General features: G+C 46.0%; 1 protein-coding gene across 5 annotated transcripts; it reads right to left on the reverse strand.

The window, feature by feature from the left end:
• Nucleotides 1-1,045: 1,045 nt before the first annotated feature.
• On the reverse strand, nucleotides 1,046-27,802 carry sh2d3cb (SH2 domain containing 3Cb). 5 transcript variants are annotated; one of them, XM_018746503.2, is made up of 13 exons: nucleotides 27,724-27,802; nucleotides 25,657-26,320; nucleotides 19,264-19,303; nucleotides 7,083-7,211; nucleotides 6,346-6,764; nucleotides 5,249-5,313; nucleotides 4,809-4,835; nucleotides 4,441-4,718; nucleotides 3,648-3,763; nucleotides 3,030-3,201; nucleotides 2,728-2,833; nucleotides 2,427-2,633; nucleotides 1,046-2,350 (listed from the first exon to the last, which is right to left on the reverse strand). In XM_018746503.2, the coding sequence occupies exons 1-13, from the start codon at nucleotides 27,740-27,742 to the stop codon at nucleotides 2,169-2,171; spliced, it is 2,424 nt and encodes an 807-aa protein (XP_018602019.2). In that variant the 5' UTR covers nucleotides 27,743-27,802; the 3' UTR covers nucleotides 1,046-2,168. The 5 variants fall into 5 exon arrangements, with proteins under 5 accessions (XP_018602019.2, XP_029109550.1, XP_018602018.2 ...); XM_029253717.1 differs by having other exon boundaries at nucleotides 2,518-2,633; nucleotides 4,441-4,835; XM_018746502.2 differs by having other exon boundaries at nucleotides 4,441-4,835.
• Between the last annotated feature and the right edge of the window lie 17 nt (nucleotides 27,803-27,819).

The raw sequence follows: 27,819 nt of genomic DNA on the forward strand, positions 1-27,819 counted from the left end.
TAAATATATGTAATGTAAAGTTTAATACTGACACCCCCTGTGTATGCCTGTCACACCCACCAGGGCCAGCCCACATTTGAACCCAGGACATGTTGGCCTCCTGCAGCACAGCCCATGGGGACAGTGACTGTGTTCCCCTGCCAGACTCAACAAAACATCACCTGACTGATCAGGGGTCACCGTTTCAGTTGAACTCAATTGATCTTGTTCATCTCTCTCCACCCTAAATGAATCAGTTAGATTAGCTGGTGCCACGCAGCGCTCCGTGATCATCCCACAGGGCCCACGTGACTACAGCAGTTCCTATGTCCTCATGTATGTAATAATCTCATCTCATGGTGTTATGACAGGGAAGCAACATTTTCAGGAACTACCAAACCTTGAAATCTGGCAACATGTTTAGACCTTTCATCTGGACAACTCAGTAAGACAGAGTTTGTGGGTTCAAAGTTCAAATACAGGTCATACCTTCATTCCCAGATCCTGGTTTATATGATAAGACAGTGAAAACATACTGTATATTAATATACGCTGCTGCATGCCTCTTAAGTCCAGAAGAGGTGGTAGCATAGTGGTTAGTGTTACGGTGTGTAGAGCTGAAAGTTATGGGTTCAAATTCCCCTTACTGCTCCTGTAAAATTTTCTAGCTGTGTAAAAGGGTAAATAACTGTAAGTTAGTTAAGTGTTAGATGTGTATATATATGAATAAACAGTAGTAAACTGGGAATGATGCAAACTTTGCAGTACAGAGATGCACATAAGCAGCAGTCAAAGTACAGCAATAGTTAGCCTCTTAAAATAACATTCAGTATTTTTTTTCTCCTGTGACTGCACAAACACATCTTTAAAACAATCAATAGTTGTAAAATATGAGATCAGTATATGGATTTGCATTACTATTGTTGCTGGAAAAATAAACTTCTAATTCATAGCCTGGTATGTTATTGAACAACTGGTGTAAGAAAGGAGATCAATTTTCTTTATTGTAAAGTATCAAAATTGAAAAGCATAACATTCACATGAACGTTATTTTATCAATAATTGTGTTACAATGGGAATTTTTCTTTCATGACATACAAAAAAACAAACAGGGAACATTCTGCAATTTTCTGCAAAACAGAGAAATCTGTTATGCAGAACAGTTTGATTGTTTGTTTTTAGGGTGGACGGCTGTAGAAAATTCTGGTTTTACAGTTCATATCGAGTCTTTTTGGGAGCTTCACTGCACCAGGATCCATTGTCTCTTGTCCAGCATCCTGTTTTACGGACGCAGCAAGTCACAGCAGTTTCCTACCACTATTTTACCTGGAGTTACTGCCTCTGGACCTGACTGGAAGAAGCCAAAACGACGAAACAAAAGCACACAGCAGACAGAGGTCAGCAGGGATCGGCCAAACTGGCACCGGTTCAGTCCGGTTCCCTGGGTTCACCTCTGGTTGCCCAAGCGGCTGGAAGACATTGAGCAGATAGGCTCACATCCAGCGCTCTTGGATGCTGTGGGCTCATCAGGGGTCGCTCCCCAGCCACCAGAGCACTCTAGCAAAGATAAACTGTAATAGGGTAAAAAAAAAACTGGCTCTGTGAGCTGACTGAAGGAGCATTCACACCTGAGATCTGCACTGCTTGTGCATTTACCACATTCATGTGGCTTTCATACCTGACCCCGTGGCAAAACAACATCTAAAAAAAACAAATCATTAGCAGCAGTAAAATAGACTGGGATTTTTTTAAACATAAAAGTGCAGAAGCTGAATTTAAAAAGAACAGTTCATGGGGTTGGGAGTTAGGAGTACTCCAGGCTATAGGGGCAAGCATGAATATATTTTTCTAACCTCACCATGGATTACCATTGTGCTCAGTCTTGTTTTTCACATCGCCAGCTTAACGGCGGGAGAGAAGAAATCGACAGTGCAGCAGTATGCGACAGCCGCGAGGCGACATTAACCAGTCATTCTCCGTAAATACGACTCCTCTCACTGACGGCTCACAATCTTACACACTGTCATTCAACATTCTGGGCTGACTTTTCCGCACATTTCGCACCTGGTCTGCACATGGCTATCAGATGCCCCGTGAAACAATGGCCACACTCCTTCGCCCCGTTTGGGGAGGCACGTCGAGACGTCCGATTGCTTCCAGCCCATCTTCTTCCCTGACGCAGGGCCCTATCACGTTCGTTCCACACTGTGTCCACTATAGGGCTCCAGCTTGTTGGACAGAGCTGTCAGGACCCTGTCGAATTTCTGGTAGCGTTCCGCCTGGCTTGCCTCAGACCCCCTGCTACCCCACAGCAGCCGCATCTGGAACTCGGTGAGGAAAACTTCGAGCACCTCCGGACGCTCCTGGAACTCTGTCAGAAGGGCAGAACAATGATGCACAGTTGACATCGCAGCAAGGCATTCATACATTCTGTGCCTCATCCTTACCCTGTAGTTTAGTCTGTACATTGCTGCAGTACTTTTCTCCCTCATGTGCTATGGCACGTGCCACTTCCAGATGATTCATCACAACATCCACCTCCATGTCCACTTTATCCCAAAGCTCCACACCATCTCCCATGTCCACACTGCTCTCCAGCAGCAACAGCAGTGGGACCACATGAGGGAAAGTGGTATCCGGCAGCACGCAGCCCTCTGAGAGGTGGTTGAGCAGGAGAGAGAGACAGCTCCTTCAGTAAGAACCCAGGGTGGTCACAATGGGTCCCAGTATATGGGTTAGCACTATTACCAGCATTAATGGTCTTGAGGTAAGGCTTCAGTTTCTTCTCATAGAGGATGGCAGCCTCTGTGTGTCTCTGCCGTAAAATCATCCACATCTGCTCTAAACGTGAAATCTGGAGAAAGGAGGGGACTGAGTGAGTCGCAGCAATCAGGTTCATCTCGCTGGTCATATGAGAGTGAAAAAGGCATTATTTTATCAGCTGTAGTAAATCACTGCTAGCATCTGTAAGGGAACGAACCTGTGTGTGTGTCAGCCATTGAGTCTAAGAGCCACTGTCACACTTTATGGCTACGTCTAGCTGTACGTACCTGTGGCAGCGCCAGTGCTCTCATGACGGCAGCAAAGCCAAACATGTTACCCATGCTGCTCTTGAGCTCAGCAGCCAGCAAGATGGTCTTGTGGAGGAGAGCAGCCCTCTCTTCCCTGCTGCCAGTACAGCCCAGAAGCTCTGCTGCAATCATGATGGACATGGTATGGAACCTGATGGACAGAGACAGGGCTCAGGGCAAAGGGAAAGACCAAAAAACCTTTGGGTCTAACTGCACTACAAGGTGCCACCTGGTGCATACGGAAAAATGCTCCGGCTGTGTAAATGGGTGAAAAATTGTGAGTATTTCAGTGTTGTAAGTGTCTAAGTATACAGTGCTCATATTGTAAATTATTGTCACAGACACTGAATGAAAATATAATAACTCTGGCTTTCTAGGAGATGAGCATACAGACTATAGAAATAAACAGAAGTGAAAGTGAGGCATCAAGTAGCCTGTTACCTACAGGCTTGAAGTGTCTCCCATGGTCAGATAGACATCTTTACTGAATCAATTCAAATGATGGATTTGGTCTGTTTACTTTTGTGTTCCAACCCTGATTTAACTCAAAGACTTGGACAGCATTCTTCTTTGTTAATGTCACCTGCAGAGACCCACCTTTCCAGCAGGTCCAGACGCAGCTGCTGTCCATGTGGAAGTGTCAACAACTCCAGACCGGAGTCCACAGCCATCATGTTCTGCATCTCAGTGGAAAAATCCAGCATTCTTGCAACCTTACATGACCACAATTCAAAAAGAAAAGAATAAGGAGATTTAATAAATCTGTCAAGAAGACAATTTCCTTTTTTGTCACAATGCAATGACCCTGGTCCTCTTAGGTCCTCTTAAGTATCAGATCCATAATGTCCATCAAATATTTCATGGTAAACTCATGCATTGTTGTTCCCGTTCTTTTCCCAAATGCATACTGTCTTCTTCCTGTCTGCCCACAATAAGCTACCACTTACCTACAGTAGCTAGACAAGCAAACTCTATCCTTCAGCAATTCAAAACTGAGGACCCATTAACTTTAATCTTTTACTTGAAAACAAAGTCACCTCACTCGTACAAGAACACATTTGTATTTCCGAATCCTTGTCTTTAACTTTATAACAGACTACAATGGACACTTTAACACTCGAGTGTTTTACTCGAAGTAATAATAAAATATAATAAAATAGGTGAGTCAAAGGTAAATTTCTGTAGTAAAAATTTCTGCAGATAACAGAACAGTCTTAAAAATGCTATTATTGCTTGTAGATTGCTTTTTAATCAAGGTACAGGCAAGAGTACCACTGGTTGCTGTAGGGGGGTAAACAGGCAAGGTATTTGAACTTTAATGAGGTAGCAGGCTGGAGGAAACAGAAGCCCTCTGTGAGCCAGGTGTTTGTGAGCACGCAGGGTGCCCTACCATGCAGTCTGCCATAGTGAGGTGCTGGGCCGCAGTCCTAGCATCCACCTCAGTGAGCAGTTCTTTCACCCTCTTTAGGATGCCAACCTCCAGGGGCTTGTTCTCGCTTGGCATCAGTGGTGACTGGTATTGGCCTGGTCTAAAAGAGGAGCTCATCTCCACTGGGGGGGCATTGAAGACATGACTCCTCTCCTCTTTTTTTCTCTTTACATGTAGATGTCCCACATAGCCCTTGCTGGGTGGGGCACATGCGGAGGGGGGGCAGAACCTGCAAGCCTCTGGGTGAAGATTGTTCTGGTTTGAGGAGGTATATGGATCACTGGATCGATGTGTGGCAGGAGAGGGTGGAACTACACCCAGTAACTTACCAACAGATGGGCTTCTGTGGTGGGTGCCTACAAGTACAGACCAGAAAAAAATGCAAAGAGACACATGAGGTCAATACACAGAGAACAGAAAAAAAAAACAAAAAATGCAATATTTTTTATTAATTTAATTCCAAAACAATCAAATTACTAAAAAATATCTTTCTAAGTATAACTAGGTAGGTGAGTTGAATTTAAGTCATATGCTTTATGATTTATAAATGCGTGGTGCGATGTAATCATAATTCATTTTTATACTATCGCATTGACATGTTTGCCATACTTTTCCCCATGACTAGAGACAAGAATCTGCTGAGCTGGATTGTGCTGTTCTGCCTTTTACAGCAGACTCACTCTAAAAGATGGCTTTGCTGTGCCAAGTGTGACTGACCTGTATGAGCTTTCAGCACCAGGTATAAATAACGGTGGGATACAGAACTCACTAGAGGTGTATGGTGGTGAAAGGAGTGCATCTCTGACAGGTGACAAAGGGTTGTGGAGTTCTTGGCTGCAGAGAAACATTATTAATGGTGACTGGTGTAAACATGGTTAGAGTCAGTCAACATTTATTGCATTTTCCAATCAACATAGGTGAAGTATACAAATATATTCTACTACAATAGAAAACCATAGAAAAAGTACAAGCAACCCAAAGTACAACATCTTTATGGAACCGGAGTGGCTGAGAATGAACTGGAAGCTGGGGACATTGTAGCATGTTTGCAGAGGACGATGACTGTCCGACAGAAAAATATAACATACTGGGTCCTCCTGTTACAAACACACACACACACACACACATTTTCAGAACCGCTTGTCCCATACGGGGTCGCGGGGAACCGGAGCCTACCCGGTAACACAGGGCGTAAGGCCGGAGGGGGAGGGGACACACCCAGGACGGGACGCCAGTCCGTCGCAAGGCACCCCAAGCGGGACTCGAACCCCAGACCCACCGGAGAGCAGGACTGTGGTCCAACCCACTGTGCCACCACACCCCCCCTGTTACAAACATTCAAATGACAAATTTTGAACATTCTTATTTATTTTTTTAAATTATATTTTCTTCTTGCGTCTATTTTCAAAAATTTGTTCTGACCATAGGTGTGCGGTCCTAGCTATCCAAGACTTTTACAGATGATATCCACCATATAAAGTTATGCCCCTGATACCAAGGTTTTATTGATTATTTCTTGGGCAGGCTCTGGAACCCAGAGACTTTTCGTAAGACGAGTAACCGATGATAATGGAATAAATTAATAAGTAAAAGTCTTACAGCTATTATTTATTGATTATAGCTTTATCTGAGGTTTTTACAGAACCTAGTCTGTAAATAAATCAAGGGAAGTCTGTATTATTAAGATGTTATTCACTGTGACATAGCAGTTGGATTTATGAACAAAGTGTGTTACAAACACTCTTCCAGACCAAAATGTGTTTGTGTGTTGAGGTCTTTCACATGGCAGAGACAGAGATGCATTGGACTGAACTGTACCCAGTGGTCCCAGCAGAGGGCAACACACCTCCAGACTGTTCCTCTCACCTTTGAATTGCCAGCCTATTTGCCATGGTGATACTTTGCCACTCCATACATGTTTCCCTTAAGCCTGATGGAGAGTGGGTTGAGTCTTGCTTCTCCTGGACCATAGTAAAGTCAGCCTCCAGGTAGTGTAAGGGAAGGGTCCGGTTGATGGGACTGTAGATCTGAGCACCACTCTCTAAAGACACTGGCTGGCGAGTTCCAGCATAGAAGTGAACAAGAGCTGCAACAGAACTGAAGCTCTCCCTTCCCAAAAAGTACTGAAACTGAGGGTTTGGGTCCTGAGTTCCAACCAGAACTTTTCCAATTACAAAGTGAAGAACCTTGTTATTCCATCGGCTGGTCAGTACATAGTCCCCCACACTGGTGAGTGAGTCCCGTATCAGGAAGTCCCCATTCCGCATGACAAGCTTCTCTGACACCTGCCAATCAATATGGGTAAGCTGGTTATGTACAGTATTGTCTCTCTGCCTTTTGTCTGTAACACCTCCTGAAAGCTACAAGATCATCTGTTACAGTGTTACTTAATTGCTCTGTAGTGTAAATTTTTTTTTTTAAAATTTGATTTTTGACAGAAATTTTTGACATTTCACTGTTCTTTAGCACATAGCATGTATTCTGGAAATTCAAACAATTTGTGTTGGGAGTTCCTCGTTAAAGATCAGCGTGTGTGTGTCAGTGTAATAATTATAGTATATCTATAAGTGCATGTGTGTCAGTGATGGAAGAGGGAGGCCCACCTCACGGGATATGTGGCCATGATACCAGCCTTGGCCTCTTATGTTGCCGCTGTTCAGCTTTAGCTCCTCTTCTAACTCTTCTTCCAGTCTCTCAGCATGGCCATCTACTTGGTACTTCTCCTTGGAGAACTGATGGAAGCAGGGAAACACATGATAGAAACTACACACACTGATTTTACTGCAGAAAGGTCTTGTTTAAACACACACATATTAACAAAACACAAGTCCCTTCACAGAAACCAAACGGGACATACACTCATCCCCTTATTCGGTCTCCCAATATCCAGTCCATCCACCATTAATAAAATGACTTCTTGTTAAGTGCTTTGGATTTCTAAATCTATGACATCCAGTCAGGGCCAGCGACGTTCAATCCAGTACAATACACTGACACTGCATTCGAACACTGCCCAAGCTGTTGTAGCGTGAGAGAGACCGAGACGCACTGCACTGTGGGAACTGAGTACCCACACTTTCGGCTATAGTCAGATTCCAGGTCTTACTTGCGTTCTCGTGTTTGTGTTTGCATCCCCTTCTTTGCATTGTTGTGCTTTAATTTTCACTCACTTTCAATAACCATTGGTCTTGGTCAGGGTCACGGTGGTCCAGAACCAACCCAAGAATCACATGGGCACCAGGCTAGGGTGTACACCATGGAAATGATGCCAGTCCATCGCAGGCTTTAATGTCCTAATGATTCATGTATTTAAACACGACATATAGCCTTTATCTCATTCAAGCCAGATCATGTACCCTAATCACAGCAAGTTCTTTTTTTTAAATGAAATCATTATTTTTTTAAAAAAAAATTATTTTAGACACACTTGACTCTTCATGTTTGCAGGGGTTCCATGCACCTTCACTTTATCAAAAATGAAATGGCCACAAATAGCTTGCTGTTACCATACTGACCCAATAAGCCTTAACAAAAGTTGTAAAAAAAAGATTTTAACAAATGTCTGCACTTATTTTTATTTTAGAAGAGAAGTTACACATGTACTTACATCACTGTATTTATGACTGAAAGATTCAGAGCTTCCAGCACAAGCAAAGCCCAAGAGAAATGATGAACATCAACACACGTTTATGGTGAAAAAACGGTAACATCGCTACAAAACAACCCACCCCAATAATTACTGTCAGCACAACATGCACTAACACAACTCACACTAACAGAACACAGAATAACCACGCGTATATGTCCATAAAACCAAAACTAACAAATCAGTAAGGGGTGATGGGAGGCCCCCCACTCTATCCTAACAATATGTTTTTCATTTGAAATACTGCAGTGTTTTGGGTGGGAGGTGTGGTGGCGCAGTGGGTTGGACCACAGTCCTGCTCTCCGGTGGGTCTGGGGTTCAAGTCCCGCTTGGGGTGCCTTGCGACAGACTGGCGTCCTGTCCTGGGTGTGTCCCCTCCCCCTCCGGCCTTACGCCCTGTGTTGCCGGGTAGGCTCCGGTTCCCCGTGACCCCGTATGGGACAAGCGGTTCTGAAATGTGTGTGCAGTGTTCTGCACTTCAGAGACAGGAACAGCTGCTTGTTTTGGGAGCTGAATGTTGCACTTTATCTGGTATTGGTTCTCACATGTTAACAGGGTTTTCAAAGCAAAATGTAACTGGTTCCAACCGAGCAAAAACCAATTATTTCTTCAGCACCTCATCTCATGCTGGTTGTATCAGTGTCTGTGGCTGTCTAAGGAGTTTGATGAAGTCTTTTGAAGCATAACAAAATAGCTAATGACAGTATTATTACCACAAGTTGGTTTCAAAACATAGTATGTGATAAATTTACAGAACATACATTTTATAACTTTTCTCTACCATATACTGTAGGTCACAATTTCTGAAAAAAATCTGAAATGAAAGTCTTAAAAACACCAATATTTTTCATTACTTTAAACTATTGAACAATTTTTCTTGACATTGCAGTCATTCCCTGATACTTGCTTCTGAGTTGCGAAGGGTTCTTGTAGAACGTGTTGCCTTCATAAGGTGGGGGGAAACTGTATTTGAAAACAAGCTGCTTTTTTCCTAACTGTACTTGTCCAAGACCTGCTGCTCTTCCAGAAATCAAGTCCAACAGAGCATTTCAGGCAGACAAATCATTCAGCAATGCACATACATGGACAAACTGGGTCCACCCTTTGTTCATTGTCAAGTCACTCTTAAGAACTTAAAAATACAGAGAGAGCACAAAACCGGCAAAAGTATAAAAGATGTGACTGAAAAATGCAGCATACAGTGCTGTTCTAAAGTATGTGGACCCTGTAGAGATGGTCATTACTCTTGTATGAAATATAAAAATAAATATATAATATATGATTATGATTTGCACACCTGATTCCATTTACCTACTTGGTTTACCCAATTTAACTTGAGCTTCACTTATTTTTGCATCTGCACTACTTCTGTGGTTCTACTACACACATGATTTCCTCTTAAGCAACACATGGAATTGATCATTCTACACCTATTGTGTCACATGAGAAAGACTGATCTTCATCAAATAACCATTTATTATCAGTAAATGCTCCCAGCAAAGAAAATCAGGCTCAAAGACACTAAAACTGGGGGGGTGTGGTGGCGTGGCGGCGTGGCGAGTTTGGCCTGTGCCTGGTCTCTGGTGAATCTGGGGTTCTAGTCCTGCTTGGGGTGCTTTGCAACGGACTGGTGTCCCGCCCTGGGTGTGGCCCCGCCCCATGCCCTGTGTTGCTGGGTTGGGCTCTGGCTTGCCACGACCCTGCTTGGGACAAGCGGCTTCAACCGATGTTTGTGTGTGTGTGAGACACTAAAACCATCAGTTTCAGTAAATCAGTTCCAGTGTGGATATTCAAGTGAAGGCAAGAAAAAGAAAAGGAGCTTAAAAACTGCATCTTCTCAGCTCAATCCTGTGATAAGTAGAATTTATCAGTACAGAAAAGAGTTTAGAAGAGTGAACTGTGATATTTCTGCAGGATTAATCTGCCCCTTCATCACATCTGTACCTGTGAAGCTGTCACGCCCACACCCACCGGCTCAGTGATAGCACCTGTTGCCGATTAGCATGGCTCGGTATAAAAGCAGTGCCGACATGACAACGGGTGTGGAATCTACAACACCCTTCCTTAGGCTTGTACATTCAGCATCTTGCTTTCCCAGTTCCTGTTTACAGTTCCTGCTTTTCCTGGCTTTTCAACTGCAGATTGTTTACTGATTTCTTGAGTACTTCTTGAGAGTGGTGACACTGGTTGGAGGGAGCCAAGCAACCTTTCCTCGTACTAACGGACCACTGGAACCTCAAGTACTTGCAGACGGCACGGCATCTGAATCCATGCCAGGCACGCTGGGCATTATTCTTTACCTGGTTCTGGTTCACTGTGTTGAATAGGCCAGGATCTAAGAACACCAAGGCCGACGCCCTTTCCCAAGTCTACAACAAATACCCCAGCCTGAAGGTACCTGAACGGCTGGTGGTGGCGCCTATCCGATCGCAATTTCAGCAGGAGCTCCAGGCAGCCCAACAAGGAGATCCAGGGCCAGCGGACAAGCCGGCAGGTAAGGAGTATGTTTCTGTCAGTCTTCAACCTTCAGTGGGCGCACGACTCCCCAACGGTGGGACACCCAGGCCACCGACAGACCCTCTCCATCCTCCAAAGGCGGTACTGGTGGCCGTCCATCCGGGAGAATGTACAGGAGTATGTAGAGGCCTGCGAGGCGTGTGCCTAGCCTCGGACCTCCATCCAGAAGCCTGCAGGGTTGCTCGAGCACCTACCAGTCCCGAGGCGACCCTGGTCCCACATATCAATCGACTTCTTGGTGGAACTCCTGGTCTCCCAAGGTAATACCATATTCCTCACCGTCCTGGATCGGTTTTCAAAGGCCTGTTGGCTCATCCCGTTACCGCAGCTCCCATTCACCCTGGAAACAGCGGAAGCCTTGTTTCATAATGTCTTCTGCCTGTATGGCCTCCCGGAGGACATAGTGTCTGATAGAGGTTCGCAATTCACGTCATGGTTGTGGAAGGCCTTCTGGAGGAAGTTGGGAGTGTCGGTGAGTTTGACATCCAGCTACCACCCGCAGGCCAGTGAGCAAGTGGAGAGACTACACCAACGCTGGTGTAGGTTCTTAAGGTGCTACTGTGGCCAAAAACAACATCAATGGGCCTACTGCGGGCGGAATACGCCCATTATTCTCTCCCACACACCTCCACTGGTCTCACCCCATTCCAGTGTATCCTAGGTTATCAGCCTCCCCTATTCCCATGGCACCCAGAGCGCACTGAAGTCCCCGCTGTAGATGCCTGGTACTGGAACGGTGAAGAGACATGGCGGGAGGTGACTGCTCGCCTGCGCCGAAACGTACACCGGTACAAGCAGCAGGCCGATCATCACTGACGCCCCATCTCCTTCTGTACTGGCCAGTGGGTCTGGTTGTCCTCCAGGGACCTGAAATTACGACTCTCGTCCAAGAAGCTCAGCCCACAGTACATCGGCCCCTACAAAATCATCCAACAGATTAACCCCGTCACACATTGTTTGCACTTGCCGCCGGATCTCCAGGTCTGTCCTTCCTTCCACATCTCCCTCCTTAAACCGTATACAGTGTCTTCCCTTCAGGTTCCTTGTGGACCGGCGCCTCCCCCACCGGTGCAGGTGGATGGGGCTCCGGCGTATGCAGTTTGCGAACTCCTGGACTCCCGGCACCATCGTAGCCATCTACAGTACTTGGTGGACTGGGAAGGGTATGGCCCAGAGGAGCGCTGTTGGGTGCCGGCAGCGGATGTCCTGTACCCTGACTTGAGCTCGGCCTTCCACAGAGACCACCTAGACCGCCAGGCGCCCACCCAAGGCCAGGAAGGTGGCTGGAGCCGCCAATGGCGGGGGGGTACCGTCACGCCCACACCCACCAGCTCAGCGATAGCACCTGTTGCCGATTAGAACGGCTCGGTATAAAAGCAATGCTAACACGGCAATGGGTGCAGAATCTACAACGCCCTTCCTTAGGCTTGTACATTCAGCATCTTGTTTTCCCAGTACCCTGTTCCCTGTTCACAGCTCCTGGCTTTTCGACTGCGGATTGTTTACTGGTTTCTTGAGTATTGCTTTGCCCCTTACAACGACGTTTGTTCCTTGGAAGATCCTCATCTGTCCCCGACCTCAGTCTTTGATTGATCCCGTGTTCCGGCACAACAGCACCCGCACTTGGGTCCAAACCCTACGTCCCGTCTCCTGTCCACGTCCATGACAGAGGAGCACGGTTCTCAAACAAGAGACCAGACACTTCTGGGCCTCGCATCACAACCACATACGTGTACAGATGGCAAACAATGTTTTTTTAAGAAACAGCCCAGAAAATTTAGAGTTCAGAACCATTTGCTGGTCAAGCTGGTAGTGTAATGGTTGGAATCACTACCTTTACACCCAGACGTTACAAGTTCAAATCCCACCTCCAGCTATAATGCACTTGAGCAGGATACTTGCCCTAAACTACTCCAGTAAAATTACCAGCTGTAGAACTGAATAAGTACACACACATTTTCAGAACCGCTTGTCCCATACGGGGTCACGGGGAACCGGAGCCTACCCGGGAACACAGGGGCGTAAGGCCGGAGGGGGAGGGGACACACCCAGGACGGGACGCCAGTCCGTCACAAGGCACCCCAAGCGGGACTTGAACCCCAGACCCACCAGACAGCAGGACTGTGGTCCAACCCACTGCGCCACCGCACCCCACTGAATAAGTAATTGTAGGTAATTTCACATTCTACATTTAGCTGACAGTTTTCTCCAAAGCAGCTTACAATTACTTACCCATTTATACAGCAAGGTAGTTTTACTGGAGAAACTTATGGTAAGTATCTTACTCAAGGGTACTAGAGCCAGAGATCAAACCTGCAACCTCTAGAGCCAATGGCAGCAACTCTAACCACTACACTAGCAGCTGTCGCTCTAAATTCGGTGTTGATTTAGAGAAAAGCATTGATTAAGTGAATAAATATCAAATGGGGAAAGCTGGCTGCCAGTTGAGGTGAGATGTTGCTCCTACCAGTTAATCACTGTTTCACTAAGAACATCTTCTGGCTTTTTCTACAGAAGCTCTTCGTGTTGAAAATGGACTTGCGCGGTACATAGAATTCGACATGGGAAAGCAGACATGGGAAACAACCTACAACATCGTCATCACAAACTCAGCTTGACAAAGAGAGCGACACCAGTGCGTTAACCTTTCCTCATCGCAATACGGCACACTAGATCTGCATTAAACTCCTCAATTAATCAAGAAAAGAGCAGTGCCAGTAGAGACCCCATTAAAACATTAAACATTGCCTGTACCAAAATGAATTTATTTAACTAACCATTACATACATGTGTACTGTATTACACACTGGTATGTGATATATATTTCCATGAATCTTACTGCAACACAGTCTATCCTCTCATTCACTAATATTTAACTCGTACACACAAACTTGGAGTGAGCTTGTTACCATGGCAACACCATCTCACCTGCACCTGACAGCAGGGGCCTCTGTAGAAGCAGCAGGTAGCTGCAGACAGAAAGCCCCACATGTTGCCCTCATCCACTGTGGTCCCTGCTCCTGAAAATGGGTTCAGTCATCACCGAGACACACGACTCTTGGTCCTCACCCACCTTATCTCATTTCTCAGCTCAAGGAACACTAGTGGGAATGGGGCAGGAAGAGGGGCGCAGTGAGGAGGAGGGGAGGAGAAAGGGAGGAAGAGGAGCAGTCAGGGCTTGACAGACTCCTTCCACATCATCCTCCACCTAGCCTGAGAAAAAAGAAAAGAAAGAAAGGAAAGAAGGAAAGAAAGAAATGTGGGAGAGGGAGTGAAGGCCAAAAATAGCCCCTACATTTCACTCTAAATGAAAGCAAACTGTGCAGCAAGTGTCCACAGTTAAACACTCTAATCACTAATTACTAATACACACACACACATTTTCAGAACCGCTTGCCCCTTACGGGGTCACGGGGAACCGGAGCCTACCCGGCAACACAGGGCGTAAGGCCGGAGGGGGAAGGGGACACACCCAGGACGGGACGCCAGTCCGCCGCAAGGCACCCCAAGCGGGACTTGAACCCCAGACCCACCGGAGAGCAGGACTGCGGTCCAACCCACTGCGCCACCGCACCCCCTTTCTAATTACTAATATTTAGCTTTTATTTACTTTCCGTATTTTATTTTTTCCCGTGTCTTTGACGGCCTGGGGTCCCCTTCAGGGTGCACCCTGCCAAGGGTCAGGTGCTCTAGAGCGACTCTGTACTACGCTGCTGTCACGCCCCTGGCAGCAAGCCAAGTGGCCGCACTTGCTGCTAATCAACATGACCAGGTATAAAGGGAGCACCATAACCTCACGGGGTTGTGGAATCTTGCAAATGGCTCCCTATGTAGCTTTGTGAATTCAGCGTTCTACTCCATGTACCTTATCCCCCGTTTCGTATTTCTGACTGCCCTGGCTTCTGACCCCCGATTGCTTTCCCGGTTGCTGAGTTTTGCTTCACCCTGGAAACGATGTCTGTACCTCGGAAGACCCATGCCTGTCCATGACCTTCGTTCTTTGTCTGTCCCTGCAAACGCACCAAAATAAACGTACCCACACTTGGGTCCAATCCCTTACTCCTGTCTTCCATCCCTGTGACTGACAGAAGATCCCGCCACGGCCAATTGGTAGCAATCCTTTCCCAAAAACAGGGTATCCCCCCAAAACTCTACCCTTGTGCGTACTATTTTGCGCACATTTATGGCCTCCCGGAGGACATCATCTCTGATAGAGGCCTGCAGTTCACCTCACAACTGTGGAAAGCATTCTGGCGAAAATGGGGGGTCTCGGTAAGTCCAACTTCCGGATACCACCCTCAGGCCAACAGACAGGTGGAGAGACTACACTAGGACCTGGGTCAGTTCTTGGGTAGCTATTGGAGTCAGAGGCAACAACAATGGACCCGGTTTCTACCCTGGGCAGAATATGCCCACAACTCCCTTCCACATTCCTCCGCCGGACTCACCCTGTTTCAATGTGTCTTAGGATATCAGCCTTCCCTGTTCCCCTGGCACCCAGAGCGCACCGATGTTCCAGCTGTCGAAGCCTGGTACCGGAACAGTGAAGAGACATACTGGTCAATGACAGCCCAGCTGCGCCGAAACGTGCACCAGTAGAAACAATAGGCCGGTTATCACCGTCACCTTGTCTCTTTTCGTCCAGGCCAGTGAAACTACGACTCTCGTCCCGGAAGCTCAGCCCTCGCTACATAGGTCCCTACCAGATCATCTATCAGATTACCCCTGTCACGTATCATTTGCACTTGCCCCTGACTCCCAGGGTCTATCCGTCATTCCATGTCTCCCTCCTCAAACCGTATAAAGTGTCATGCCTCCAGGTTCCTCATAACTTAGTGCCTCCCCCACCGGAGCAGGTAGATAGGGCCCCCGTGTATATGGTTTGGGAGCTCCTAGACTCCTGGCATCACCGTGGCCGCATGCACTATCTGGTGGATTGGGAGGGGTATGGCCCCAAGGAGTGCAGTTGGGTTCCTGCAAAGGACATCTTGGACCTGACCCTGATCTCATCTTTCCACAGGGACCAGACCGTCTGATGCCCCAGCCCAGGGGGCGCCCACCTCGGCCTTGGCGGATAGCTGAAGCGGCCTGTAGGGTGGGGGGTACTGTCATGCCTCCGGCAGCAAGCCGAGCGACCGTACCTGCTGCTAATCAACATGACCAGGTATAAAGGGAGCACCGTAACCACACTGGGATGCGGAATCTTGCAAAAGCCTTCCTACATGGCTTTATGAATTCAGCGTTCTACTCCTTGTACCTTATGTTCTGTTTCGTGTTTCTGACTCTCCTGGCTTCTGACCCCCAATCGCTCTCCCAGTTACTGAGTTTTGCTTTGTCCTGGAAAGGATGTCTGTGTCTTGGAAGACCAACGCCTGTTCACGACCTTCATTCTTTGTCTGTCCCAGCCAACACACCAAAATAAATGTACCCACACTTGGGTCCAATCCCATACCTCCTGTCTTCCATCCCTGTGACTAACAGCTGCACTCCACATTAAGTGGTTTCTGGATACAGTGGGTTCCAACACTTACTGTTAACTTTCACACTTACATTACAAGTATTTACTTAGCAGACACTTTTCTCCAAAGTGACTTCCAATAAACTCTATGTAGTGTTATCAGCCCACACACCTTATTCACCAAAGTGACTTACATGGCTAGATACACAACTTACAATGGGTCACTCATCCATACATCAGTGGAACACACACTCTCTCTCTCTCTCTCTTTCTCTCTCACTCACACACTATGGGGGAACCTGAACAGCATGTCTTTGGACTGTGGGCAGAAACCCACTCAGACATGGGGAGAACATGCAAACTCCACACAGGCCAAGTAGGGATCAAACCCACATCCTCTCACACCACCCAGGTGCTGTGAGACAGCAGCACTACTCACTGTGCCACCATGCCACTTCAGGCACATCATTTAAAGTTTGTGGTGATATCGCAATTTCCAGAAATATCCATGCATATTTTTAATTGTTATTGGATTATCGTGCTTACTGGTACTTCTTTGATAATGTGCTCTCACTCCTTGACTGATTATTACTTGTTTTACTGACTGGTTTTTCTTTACACGTTTGCATACTCTTCAGAGAATTAAATAGCAACAGTAAAGCATGGGATTCGATGAAGACTACAAGGGAGAGTTGTTGTGATGCAGAGAAACGGGGGCAAAAAAACTTTGGAGACGCGGCAGGCCACCGGTAGACAGAGTGAGGAAATGGTGTAGTTTACTCTTCTGCAGAAAGGGAGAGCTGTGTAAATGTGGGTTCAGCTAAATGAGTCTTACACACAACGTATAGGTATGAGCCTCTAAAAACACAAAACCTTATTTGTAGAAAGACCTTCTGGTTCAACTGTTTATACACACACACACTCACACTGTCTGAACCACTTGTCCCACATGAGGTCACTGGGAGCCAGAGCCCTACCTGGCAACACAGGGCATAAGGCCAGAGGGGGAGGGGACACACTCAGGATGGGCCGCCAGTCTGCCGCAAGGCACCCCAAGCGGGACTCAAACCCCAGACCCACCGGAGAGCAGGACCCGGTTCAACCCACTGCCCCACCGCACCCCCCTCTTCAAGTGTTTATTTGAAACACAAATTAAAACTAGAAAAAAGCAAACATTTCCCCACAGAACAGTGAGAAATAGATTCAAACGTAGTATTTATTAATCTGTACTGAAACAACACTGCGAAAAGGCAGTACCAGCAGTGTAAAACAGAGGAGCAGGCATGTCAGGGGTTATTTATGTTCCTGTACCTTTTTTCAGTAAAATTTGGACAACATTTTTTTTTAAGTATGTTTGCTTTTCCAAAGAATGAGAGAACAAGATATTAAATCTATGGTGTGTTTTCTCTCCTTTGTCTTATTTTCCCTGTTTTTTCTGTATGTGCACAACCACACTATGTGTTTTTGAACTCTTGCAACCTTTCTGTTTCCGTCTTACCTCTTTGCATCATTTACTAGTTTCTCTCTGTTGCATTTACACGCTCTTGTAAGTAATTTTGATGCACTATTATAGGCTTCAAGCCTGCAATGCTTATTGGGAGAGACAAATAAAAATGATGGTGCAGTGATGCTCTGCAATACATCTCTGGTTTTGTAGTGAAAAAGGAGAATGAAAGATTTACCTGGTACATATCAGGTAGACGGGTGAATTTAATGGATTGGTCACCTGACCCATTTTACTACATCTTGGATTTGTACATGTGCTGTATGTGTTATTAGTATTGGTTATGAGGGTTTTTACAGGGTTTTTACATGTCAAGATCACTACTCAACACTCAGAAACTGGAGAGGACATAAACATACAGTATATTGACAAACATAGAGTGAGGATTTTGCAGGATTTCCCAACTGGCCATACTGCAGAATGGCTGAGAATCTGCCCCACCTTGTAATACTCCATCTGGATTAATTCCACCAGACCAGCCCCATCCTATACATAACAACTTAAAGAGCATAACCATACACAACCATTCCTCTGAGACAATAAACCTTCACAAGTTACGCAGGAAGTCTGACAATGGGTGTCCGAAGCAGGGTCAGGTAAGGTCAGATGGCAGTTGAATGGCTCACAGCCTATAATACTAGGAGCTGAGACAGAAATTGCATTGCAGCACTTCACAAATGCACATGCCAGTGAGGGAGAGGTGCATGATGTCCTCAGAAAGGACAAGAAGACACATAGAGACCGTCCTGTAGAGACTACAGGGAAGAACGACAAGACTTGAAATCTTCTGCCACAGTATTAACTCATGTGCCCCTGCTAACAGTCCCACAGCCGGGCATCTCCAGAACAATCAGTTGAATGTTCACCCTTTCCCTTTTCATGCCCCTTCCTCTCTTGTCTCCCACTAAGTGGCTGAACAGCCCCTCCTTTCTCTTTGCCTCCTCTGATGTCCCCACCCTCACCAGCTTTTCCTGTCTTGAGGGATCCAGAAAGGGGGTGTAAAGAACAAAGAGTACTTGTTCCTCCCTATCCCGCTCTCAAAAGTACAGTAGGTTTGCATGGCAAAGGCTACCCTCTACGTCCGCCACCCTCCGGAACTATCTGAACCCTATATTCATGGGTACCGTGGAGCCAAAGTATAATTGTTAGACTTTTTCAAAAACATCTTTCATGAATAATCAAGCCCTAGTCCCTAGTAGAGAGATGTTTCCAGAAGAAGTTTGAATGATACAGTGACTGAATCCCTGGTCTCTCTCCCTGTTGAGTGGACCCAGACCTAATGGGAAGAGAGCCTGTTGCCCACAGTTACCCTGCTCCCACACAACTATTTGAGAGGAACAGGCAGTAATCCTAGCTGTGCTCTGCCATTGACACACACTGCACTAAAGCTCAGTTACTGTGCACTCAGAGCTCTGGCTTCTTTCCCCTGGATTCATCAGCCTGAAGAAAGGGGATTCACAAACAACAAAACCTGAATGAACACACTCCATCTTCTGCGTCCTCACTCCAGCTCTAAAGTAACAAAAGAGGGCTTCTCCTTTCATTCCCATGTAGGCGAGGAGCCTCCGAAATCCCAGTTCTTTCTATGGCTTTCCCTGTCACAGGTACTGTACGGGCTCATCGTGTCGCAGGGTGAGAAAAAGATAAAAGCAGTCTTACCTTCACATACTCCCCCCTGCTGTCCATTGAGTTCATGAGGCTGGAAAGAAAAGGGAAAAAATAAGGAGTGACAATACAGTAATTGTCAGAAAGGTTGGCAGGCAAAATAAGTGTGTCTTTGTGTGTACTGGGGGGGTGTAAATGTATGTATGGGTTTATGTGAATATTCTATACAACTACCACTGTGAGCATTTGTGTTTAAGTTACTCTACTATGCGGTGTTAGTATTTGGTTTGAAATTTAATCAAAGTCACTGCCAAAAAGCTGCAAATATAGAGAAAAGAAGACAAGGAGGTTGGAGCAACAAGTGGTATAAAAGCACCGAAAATCATCGCCAGGACAACGTGTGCGGACAGCCCTCCGACCTTTGGCATCCGCTGCACTTACGCTGGAGGAAACGTTACACAATGTGCTGCGCTGAGATGAACAGCATCTACTGAGCCATCCTAACAACACCCAGCAACAGCCTGAGTCACCAGTGTTTTCCTCTGAGCCTAAAAAGGAAACTTAGTCATCAATCCCATTACGTCCCTTTGCTTCTCTCAGGGAAGGAAACACACCTGTGACACATTATGAGTATGATGTTCCTAGGAAGGCATCGGTCGCTATCAGCGAGTCGTGCCTGTCGCCACATCTCAATATGCATCTCCGCCACTGGAAAAAAATGAAGCTGGAACACCACACTACTTTAAAACGTTCTTCTACCATTGCAAAGAAGTGCATGAGCACATTCAGTATGAGGGATAAATGCCATATTCTTTCCCGAAAATGTGCCATGTTGCATGTTCCCGTCACGATTAAGATCTTTTGGGCACATCCAAATGAGTCAGTGTGTAGACAACATGTTATGCATACAGCTCGAATTCCTTATTTCTGAGTCGTGATCCAGGTACCAACATAACACTTTGGACCCTTGCATGACTTTGACAATTTATGTGTGTATAAAAAGACCAACTGTACAACTGAAGGGCTCATGTCTCTCTTCTCCATGTTCTCTAGTGCCATTAAACTGATGGGGTAATCAGGGGGTGGGTCCAGGAACCAAGAAATACTTATTCCTCCCTGTGGTGATGCCAGACCCCCCTCCCCCCACGTCATTACCGCAGTTTTCACAAATCCAACACTTTTTGGCTCCGAAATCTGATCCTATGGAGCCAAAGATTTCGGCTCGTCAGTTTCAGCAAGACCCAAAAGCCTTTTCTGAACTGTTGAAATTCCATCAAAGTAGATGAACCATCAAAGATTAATCACTGAATGAACAAATTATAGATTAAATAAAAAATTAAAATATGTAGAGTTACCTTTGGCAATAATACACTAAGTATTTTGCACGTGTGTTTTATTCCACAAGAGATATTTTGTTTGGGGTTTGCATTATTTCCATTTGGCAGATGCTTTTCTCCAAAGCAACCTCGCATTAACTCTATGTAGTGTTATCACTCACACACCTAGGTGACTTACACTACTAGATACACTACTCGCAATGGGTCACTCATCCATACATCAGTGGAGCACACTCTCTCTGTCACTCACACACTATGGGTGAACCTAACAGCATGTCTTTGGACTGTGGGAGGAAACCCACACAGATACAGGGAGACTGCAAACTCCACAGAGACTGAGAGGTGATCAAACTCACATCCTCTCACACCACCCAGGTGCTGTGAGACAACAGCGCTACTTGGTGTGCCGCCATGGGTTGTTCCAGAAATGTTAAGCTCTAGGCTGACACAAAATAAAAATTCAATTTCAGCTGCTCTACAATATAAAACACTCCCAACACATATCGCATACCAGGAATGGATCTTTGTAGACACAGTGGCTACCCCTAAACATGTGTTGCCTGATCAACGACACACACACACACACACACACACACACTTTTGTGGGATCCCTCAGCATAAAACTTCTCCTAAAACACGGCCGCTGTTTGAGGTCCCATTCTTGCAGAGTTTATTAACAAAAATAACTACATGTGTCATTTGCTGGTGCTGTGCTCTAAAATCAGATTCTATAGCCACTGTCTAACGGATGATCCCAACCCCTTCTAGACTCAAATGTTTGCTGCTGCACATGATCCATACAGCGACATGCCCGTTGAACTGTAGTAAACCTTAGTACCCCAAAGGTGGATTGTTGCAACTGATTATTGCTGAGCAGGAATATGTTGTACTTGCACTTCATAGCTGAACTAAACTCATGGGCCTTATGGACAGAGAACATGAGCTATGAGAACACAGCCAGGGCTCAGTGGACCCATAGTACAAGAAGCCAAGCTGAACTTGACCCCTTCCAGTCCAGTCCAGATCCATTTGCTGCTTTGCATTCCAACCCAAATTCCTCATGCCCAGAGAGGGGTTCCTGCTGAGAGCACTTTCAGCTGTGTGATCGCCTTTGGGTCTCTCGGTGGAGCACTAGCACTGTCCCCCCCAAGGTCACAGGGCACATCGCTTGCTAGGGGGTAGAATCCTCACATTGTTTCTCACCTCTAACCCCCCAGAGCTGCTTACAGACATCTCAGGAATTCTGTCCAGCTGCATTTCATTTTTCACACCATAGAATGCCCTAAATCAGGCAGACAATCATCTACAAAGGCTTCAGGACCTGCACATTTTTGTTATGTCTGAGTAAAATTCTTTTCAAAAGTCAGCCTTTCAGCATGAAATCATAAGGCATTTCAACGTAAAAATTATTTTTTCCATTTGAGATTAGGCCAATTAAAAAATCAGTCACACCAGCAAAATCCACAAAGCATAAAACTGTTTTTTAAAATAAAGATATAAATTATTTGGTTTAATTCTGGGACACCGTGAAAACCAGGAGAGCTTGCAAGCCTTGTTATGACATTGCTCATCTCTGATGTACAGATGCTACACAAACCCCTGTGCTTTGTCTCAAAGACACACACAGAGGAATACGATGAAGGAATAGATGTGCAAAAGCCAGCATGATAGGTAGCAGAGCATGGTGTCCTTTTCCATAGTTTCAGCCAAAAAACACATTCAGTGGAGTATTTCCATGATGTGATTCCAATGACAGAACTTCTGATTTTCACTCATTGCTGAATAACAGCGGAAATGGAAAAAAGGAGACATGGGAAACACGAAGGGAAACAAAACTGGACACCTATCCAAAAATGTTGTTTTATGGTGTTCATCTATGACATCTTAAATGCCACTAATTCAAATATAACACATTAGCTTGACGTGTGATTAAAATACCAAATTATTCCGCCAAAAACCTAATTAGAAATCATGCGATATAATAGGAATACCGAGACCACAGCAAGTGCTGCAGAAAATTTCAACTGTCGGCTTTGAGACGGTTTAGGTTTCGGGGAAATCTGAAAAGGGACCATTATTAAAGTATTGTGACTGCGTTTAAGTCTGAAGATGATGATATGCAAGAACTGGACCGCTAATGCTTCTAGAAGATAGAAGTACTACGATGGGCTCAAAATGTTACCTCAACTGAAAAAGAGAACACAGAAGAAAAAAAGAAAAAAATTCTAGAGGAGGTCAAATCAACCCCCCCCATCTACCCCCAGTTACTGCAAGTTTGTGGCAACCCAGTTTTTGAAAGGATGTTGATAATATATCAGTTTAATATAATAATAATAATAATAATAAGAAGAAGAAGAAGAAGAAGAAATTTCACTGATAATAAATAATAATGTTTAATAATGTTTCACTGATGTATCGATGAGTGACCCTGAGAGTAGTGTATCTAGCAGTGCAAGTCACCTTGAATAAGGTGTGTGGGTAACACATAGAATCTGATAGAGTTAACTGGAAGTCGCTTTGGAGAAAAGCGTCTGCTAAATAAATAAATGTAATAATAATAATAATAATAATAATAATAATAATAACAGTACAGATCTCATGCTTAAGGCGAAGGAATGTAACACGGTACTGTGACTGTCAGTTAATGGTTACTGTAACCGTTACTATATATGAAAAATATGTGACAATGGATCATTGATTGAATGAACAGCGGAAAGTGCGCTGGACGGTCCGTTAACAGCGAGGCCCTTTATCTCTAACTGCTCTCTTTTCTATGGACCCGACGGTCGCAGGTTCGAATCCCACCTCCAGCTGTAGTACTCTTGAGGAAGGTAACTTACCCTGAATAGCTCCGGCACAAATTTCCCAGCTGTATATTATGAACCGAATGGGCGAATTGTAGGTAACGGACACAACACGACGACGCCGGGTAACTAGTAAAGTAAGTCGCTGCGTAGCAGAAAAACGAAGGAATGAAAATTACATTTATTTTACATTCATTTTAATTACACGTAATGTAAAGTACAGTAGAGTTACTAGTAGTGTCGAACACGGACCGACACGTTCTCTACATTCTCGAGTAAATGCAGGCGGTGAGAAGTTACTCTTACCTCAGTCAGTGCCACTGTCGCGTGAGCGGCGTTTCCCTGCTCGGATGCCCCCCCCGCGCCATCTCTCTCTCTCTCTCTCTCTCTCTCTCTCTCTCTCTCTCTCGCGCGCGCGCTCACAGACATACACAGACACCACACACACACACACACCCTTCTTCATCCTCGCTCGGTCCCCATGACGCGACGAGCCCCCCGGGGTAGTGGGGGTGGAAGTGGGGGTCGGGGGGAGTGTATTTCGCGGGCAGAGTCAGTTCAGCGGATTCTGACCTCGACGAGACACACGACGTCAGTCAGTATGACTGAGAGCAACTTTACTTCAAGTTTTGGGGAACAAATTATACAGCGCTCAGTGCTCAGCGGAGTTATTCATACACATAATTATGTCATAATTAGCCTGGGTTAGTTAGGGTTCGTATGTAGCACCTTTTCTGAGAAGGCTTCTCAAGACTTAGCTGAAAAAATGACGAAAGATGAAAATGATGAAATCCTAATGATGAAATCCTCGCTGCACGGAGTAATAATACTAATTATATTAAGTTTATTGATTGTTAATACGTTTCGTCCTAGGTGTGACCCCTGTGTTGCCGGGTTAGGCTCCGGTTTGCGCGACCCCACTCGGGACAAGCGGTTACTGACGTTGGTTGGTTGCTTGATCGTTCGTAATATTATTCATCATCTCAAAAAACAATTTATTACTAACATTTTTTAACATTTATTTATTTAGGAGACACACACACACACACACACACACATTTTCAGAACCGCTTGTCCCATACGGGGTCACGGGGAACCGGAGCCTACCCGGCAACACAGGGCGTAAGGCCGGAGGGGGAGGGGACACACCCAGGACGGGACGCCAGGCCGCCGCAAGGCACCCCAAGCGGGACTCGAACCCCAGACCCACCGGAGAGTAGGACTGCGGCCCCACCCACTGTGCCACGGCACCCCCCTCCTATTTAGGAGACATTTTTCTCAAAGCGACTTCCAATGCTTCCAATGAACTTTATGTAATGTTATCAGGCCACACACCGTATTCACCAAGGTGACTTACACTGCTGGATACACTACTTACAATGGGTCACTCATCCATACATCAGTGGAACACACACACTTTCTCTGTCACTCACACACTGTGGGGGAACCCAAACAGCGTGTCCTTGGACTTTGAGAGGCAACCAGAGTACCCAGAAGAAACCCACACAGACAAAGGAAGAACATGCAAACTGCACACAGACTGAGCAGGAATCGAACCCACATCCTCTCGCACCACCCAGGCGCTGTGAGACAGCAGTGCTACTTGCTGTGCCACCGTAATTACAAATAATAATAATAGTCATCATCAGTAGACATTATTATCATTATTATTGTTGCTGTTGTTACATTAACGTCGTATAAAGGGGACCGCCAAGTTACATCTGCTGACTGAAGAGTGGAAAAGGGGCTCCTGGTCTCACGCCCCACACAACGCTGTGTAACTGTACACACTGCAGTGATAAATTATTAAAATTCTTAATTATTTCATTCTTACAGGGCCTGTTTCCAAGTTGTGAGTAAAACAAAAACTTCATTCTTCATGCTGTAAACAGAGGCGTGTTGAGCAGAGGTCTGCACTCGAACCCCTGACCGGGACACTGTGTGCGCTGTGTGAGCCTCGGCTGGGTGTAGCTCAGCATCCCGGCACAGGGCTCTGTCATTGCAATAATATGCAACTCAATTCTGAGCATTATCTGACTTTAAACACACACACACACACACACACGCACACACACAATGTATATATATTTGCAGATGAGGATGGTCACTGTATTCCTTAGACCCCCCAGAATTATTCAGCTCATTATTTTTTTTCCATGCATTCATCTCAGTGAAGAAGCAACGCTGTTTAGCAGAAAGCAGACAGTTGTATGCCAACAAATAAATAATATAAAGTTAATATTAATAACGTCTTTAATAATAATTAATATATTTTAAAAGGTTGTACTAAACAATATGCGCTGTACCTGCCAAGTGGCTCTGCATCCTCGCTTCCTTCCACTGGACCTTCATGCTGCTTAGGGTCCTGCTTTGGCGTCTGTGGTGGCGATGAACGTATTGCCACCGTGACCTGGGATGTGGGGTCGCACTTTTGTTGGGGGGTCGTCTGTGTCCCGGGCTGTTCAGAAACCCATGATTCTTTGCAGTGAGCAGGGGGGGAGTGCTGCGCTGACGAGGTGGGCTTTTCACTCTTTAGCGCTGCTGATTTCGTTTTGGCATCAGGACCTGCGCCGCTGGCCTCGCCCGCGAGTCGTTTTCCTCCAGAAGGGTCGACGAGGACGCCATCCGGGCCAATCACGTGGCCGTTGGACAGAGCGCTCAGCAGGGGAGAGTCCCGCACGTAGTCCCCCCCCTGCTGCCTCTGGAGCTCATCTTCATCGGTGGCCTTCTTCGAGCCCCTCTTGCCCTTCTGTTTGAGTGAGCGGCGCGGCAGCGTGACCAGGTGGGAGGACGTGTCCCTGGAGCTGGCGAGGACAAGGCCTCGTGGGTCAACCTCCATGGCATCGGTGGATCTTTCCCCAAGTGGGGCCTCGCTGAGACTCCCATGATGCTTTGGGACAACTTTGCTGTTTGCTTTGTCTGATGACCTGCTGCGTGACAGGTTGGTTATATTCCCAAACCATTTAAAATCTGCAAACAAATAAAAGATTATGTGGTCTGACACCACTTTGTGCCTCCTGTAATCCACAGATTCAGTAAAATTTTTTTTTTTAAATATACGTAAACAATTTTTTTTTAAAATATACTACCTCTTCGCTGCTACCATTAAAGATTAAACGGACTGTTGCCGTGGAAGTAACATTTAAACAACGAAAAGAATGCAAATGGAAAAACTCCACTTTGGCTACACGGCGCACGAACCCGTGGATTTTCAGAAGACACCAAAAGAACGGAACTTGGCCCTGAGCAAACAATGATGAAGCAGATGAAGTGCTAGAACACACACCGTAAGAGTGACTCTGTATCAAACACACATCCTCTGCTGAGATGTTTCTTCACTGCAGCGTGTGGTCACATTATTCATGTCAATTAAAGTGTGTGCACAGGGAGCACGAAGCAGGGGATGTCACTTCCTTTTGTTTCACTCACACACACACACGCACACACACACACACACACACACACACACACACATGCACACAGCAATAATAATGCTGAACAGCTCGCCTCCCCCCGATGGAGTCAGCTCAGTAGTACAGATGGTTCCCTGGCCCTTAAATCCATACAAACACACCTACTACATGCATGTAACACACTTCCATATGACTGTATTCTGTCTTTCCAAGTGTGTGTATTTGTGTGTAGGCATAAGCCTGTCTGTATACGAAGCATCAGTTATTTGACAGGTATCAGCTGCAAAATATAGATGTCTGCTGTGCGCGCGCACACACACACACACACACACGCACACATTTTCTGAACCGCTTGTCCCATGCGGGGTCACGGAGCCTAACCCGGCAACACAGGGCGTAAGGGGACACACCCAGGACAGGATGCCAGTCTGTCACAAGGCACCCCAAGTGGGACTCGAACCCCAGACCCACCAGAGAGCAGGACCGGGCCGGCCCAGCCCACTGCGCCCCCGCGCGCCCCCGCGCGCCCCCACACCGCCTCCCCTAGGAAATATGAAAACTCAAACTGGTTTGTATTCTTGATGCCGAAGCTGAGAAAATAAAAAAATATATCTGACGTTCAAAGGAATCAAAATGCAGAGACGCAACTGACCCAGAATCTATTTCTCTTTTCTGCTTTCAAAATATTGTTCTGCATAACTGTACTTTAGAATCATGCGACTGCATCCAAGTCTCTCTTTCTGCTAATGTGATGCACACATTGTATTTTCTATGAGGCGTATGTCGCTTTGGGGAAAAGCGCCTGCTGAATGAATAAATGTAAATGTAATTACTGGTAGGATGTGTCTGTGCTCCCTTCCAATTTGAATCATGGACCTGAGTGTGGGACTCACTGCCAAGACTGGAGTGTGAAGATCTGTTGTTGACCAGAACTCCCCGAGTGGGAAGAGAGACACTTACTGAATTTCTGCTTCTTCATGGTGTCCCACCTGGATGGATGTTTTCCAGTGTCTTTGCGCCACCCTCACACGATGCTCCTCGCTCCAGAAGCCTCCA

The sequence above is a fragment of the Scleropages formosus genome, chromosome 1 (genome assembly GCF_900964775.1).
Source record: "Scleropages formosus chromosome 1, fSclFor1.1, whole genome shotgun sequence".
NCBI lineage: Eukaryota > Metazoa > Chordata > Actinopteri > Osteoglossiformes > Osteoglossidae > Scleropages > Scleropages formosus.

Coding starts and splice junctions, on each gene's coding strand:
- sh2d3cb (XM_018746502.2), bottom strand. Junction 6,765..7,082: donor ATGGCCACATATCCCGTGAG/GTGGGCCTCCCT, acceptor ATTGATTGGCAG/GTGTCAGAGAAGCTTGTCAT. Junction 2,351..2,426: donor TGTACAGACTAAACTACAGG/GTAAGGATGAGG, acceptor CCCTTCTGACAG/AGTTCCAGGAGCGTCCGGAG.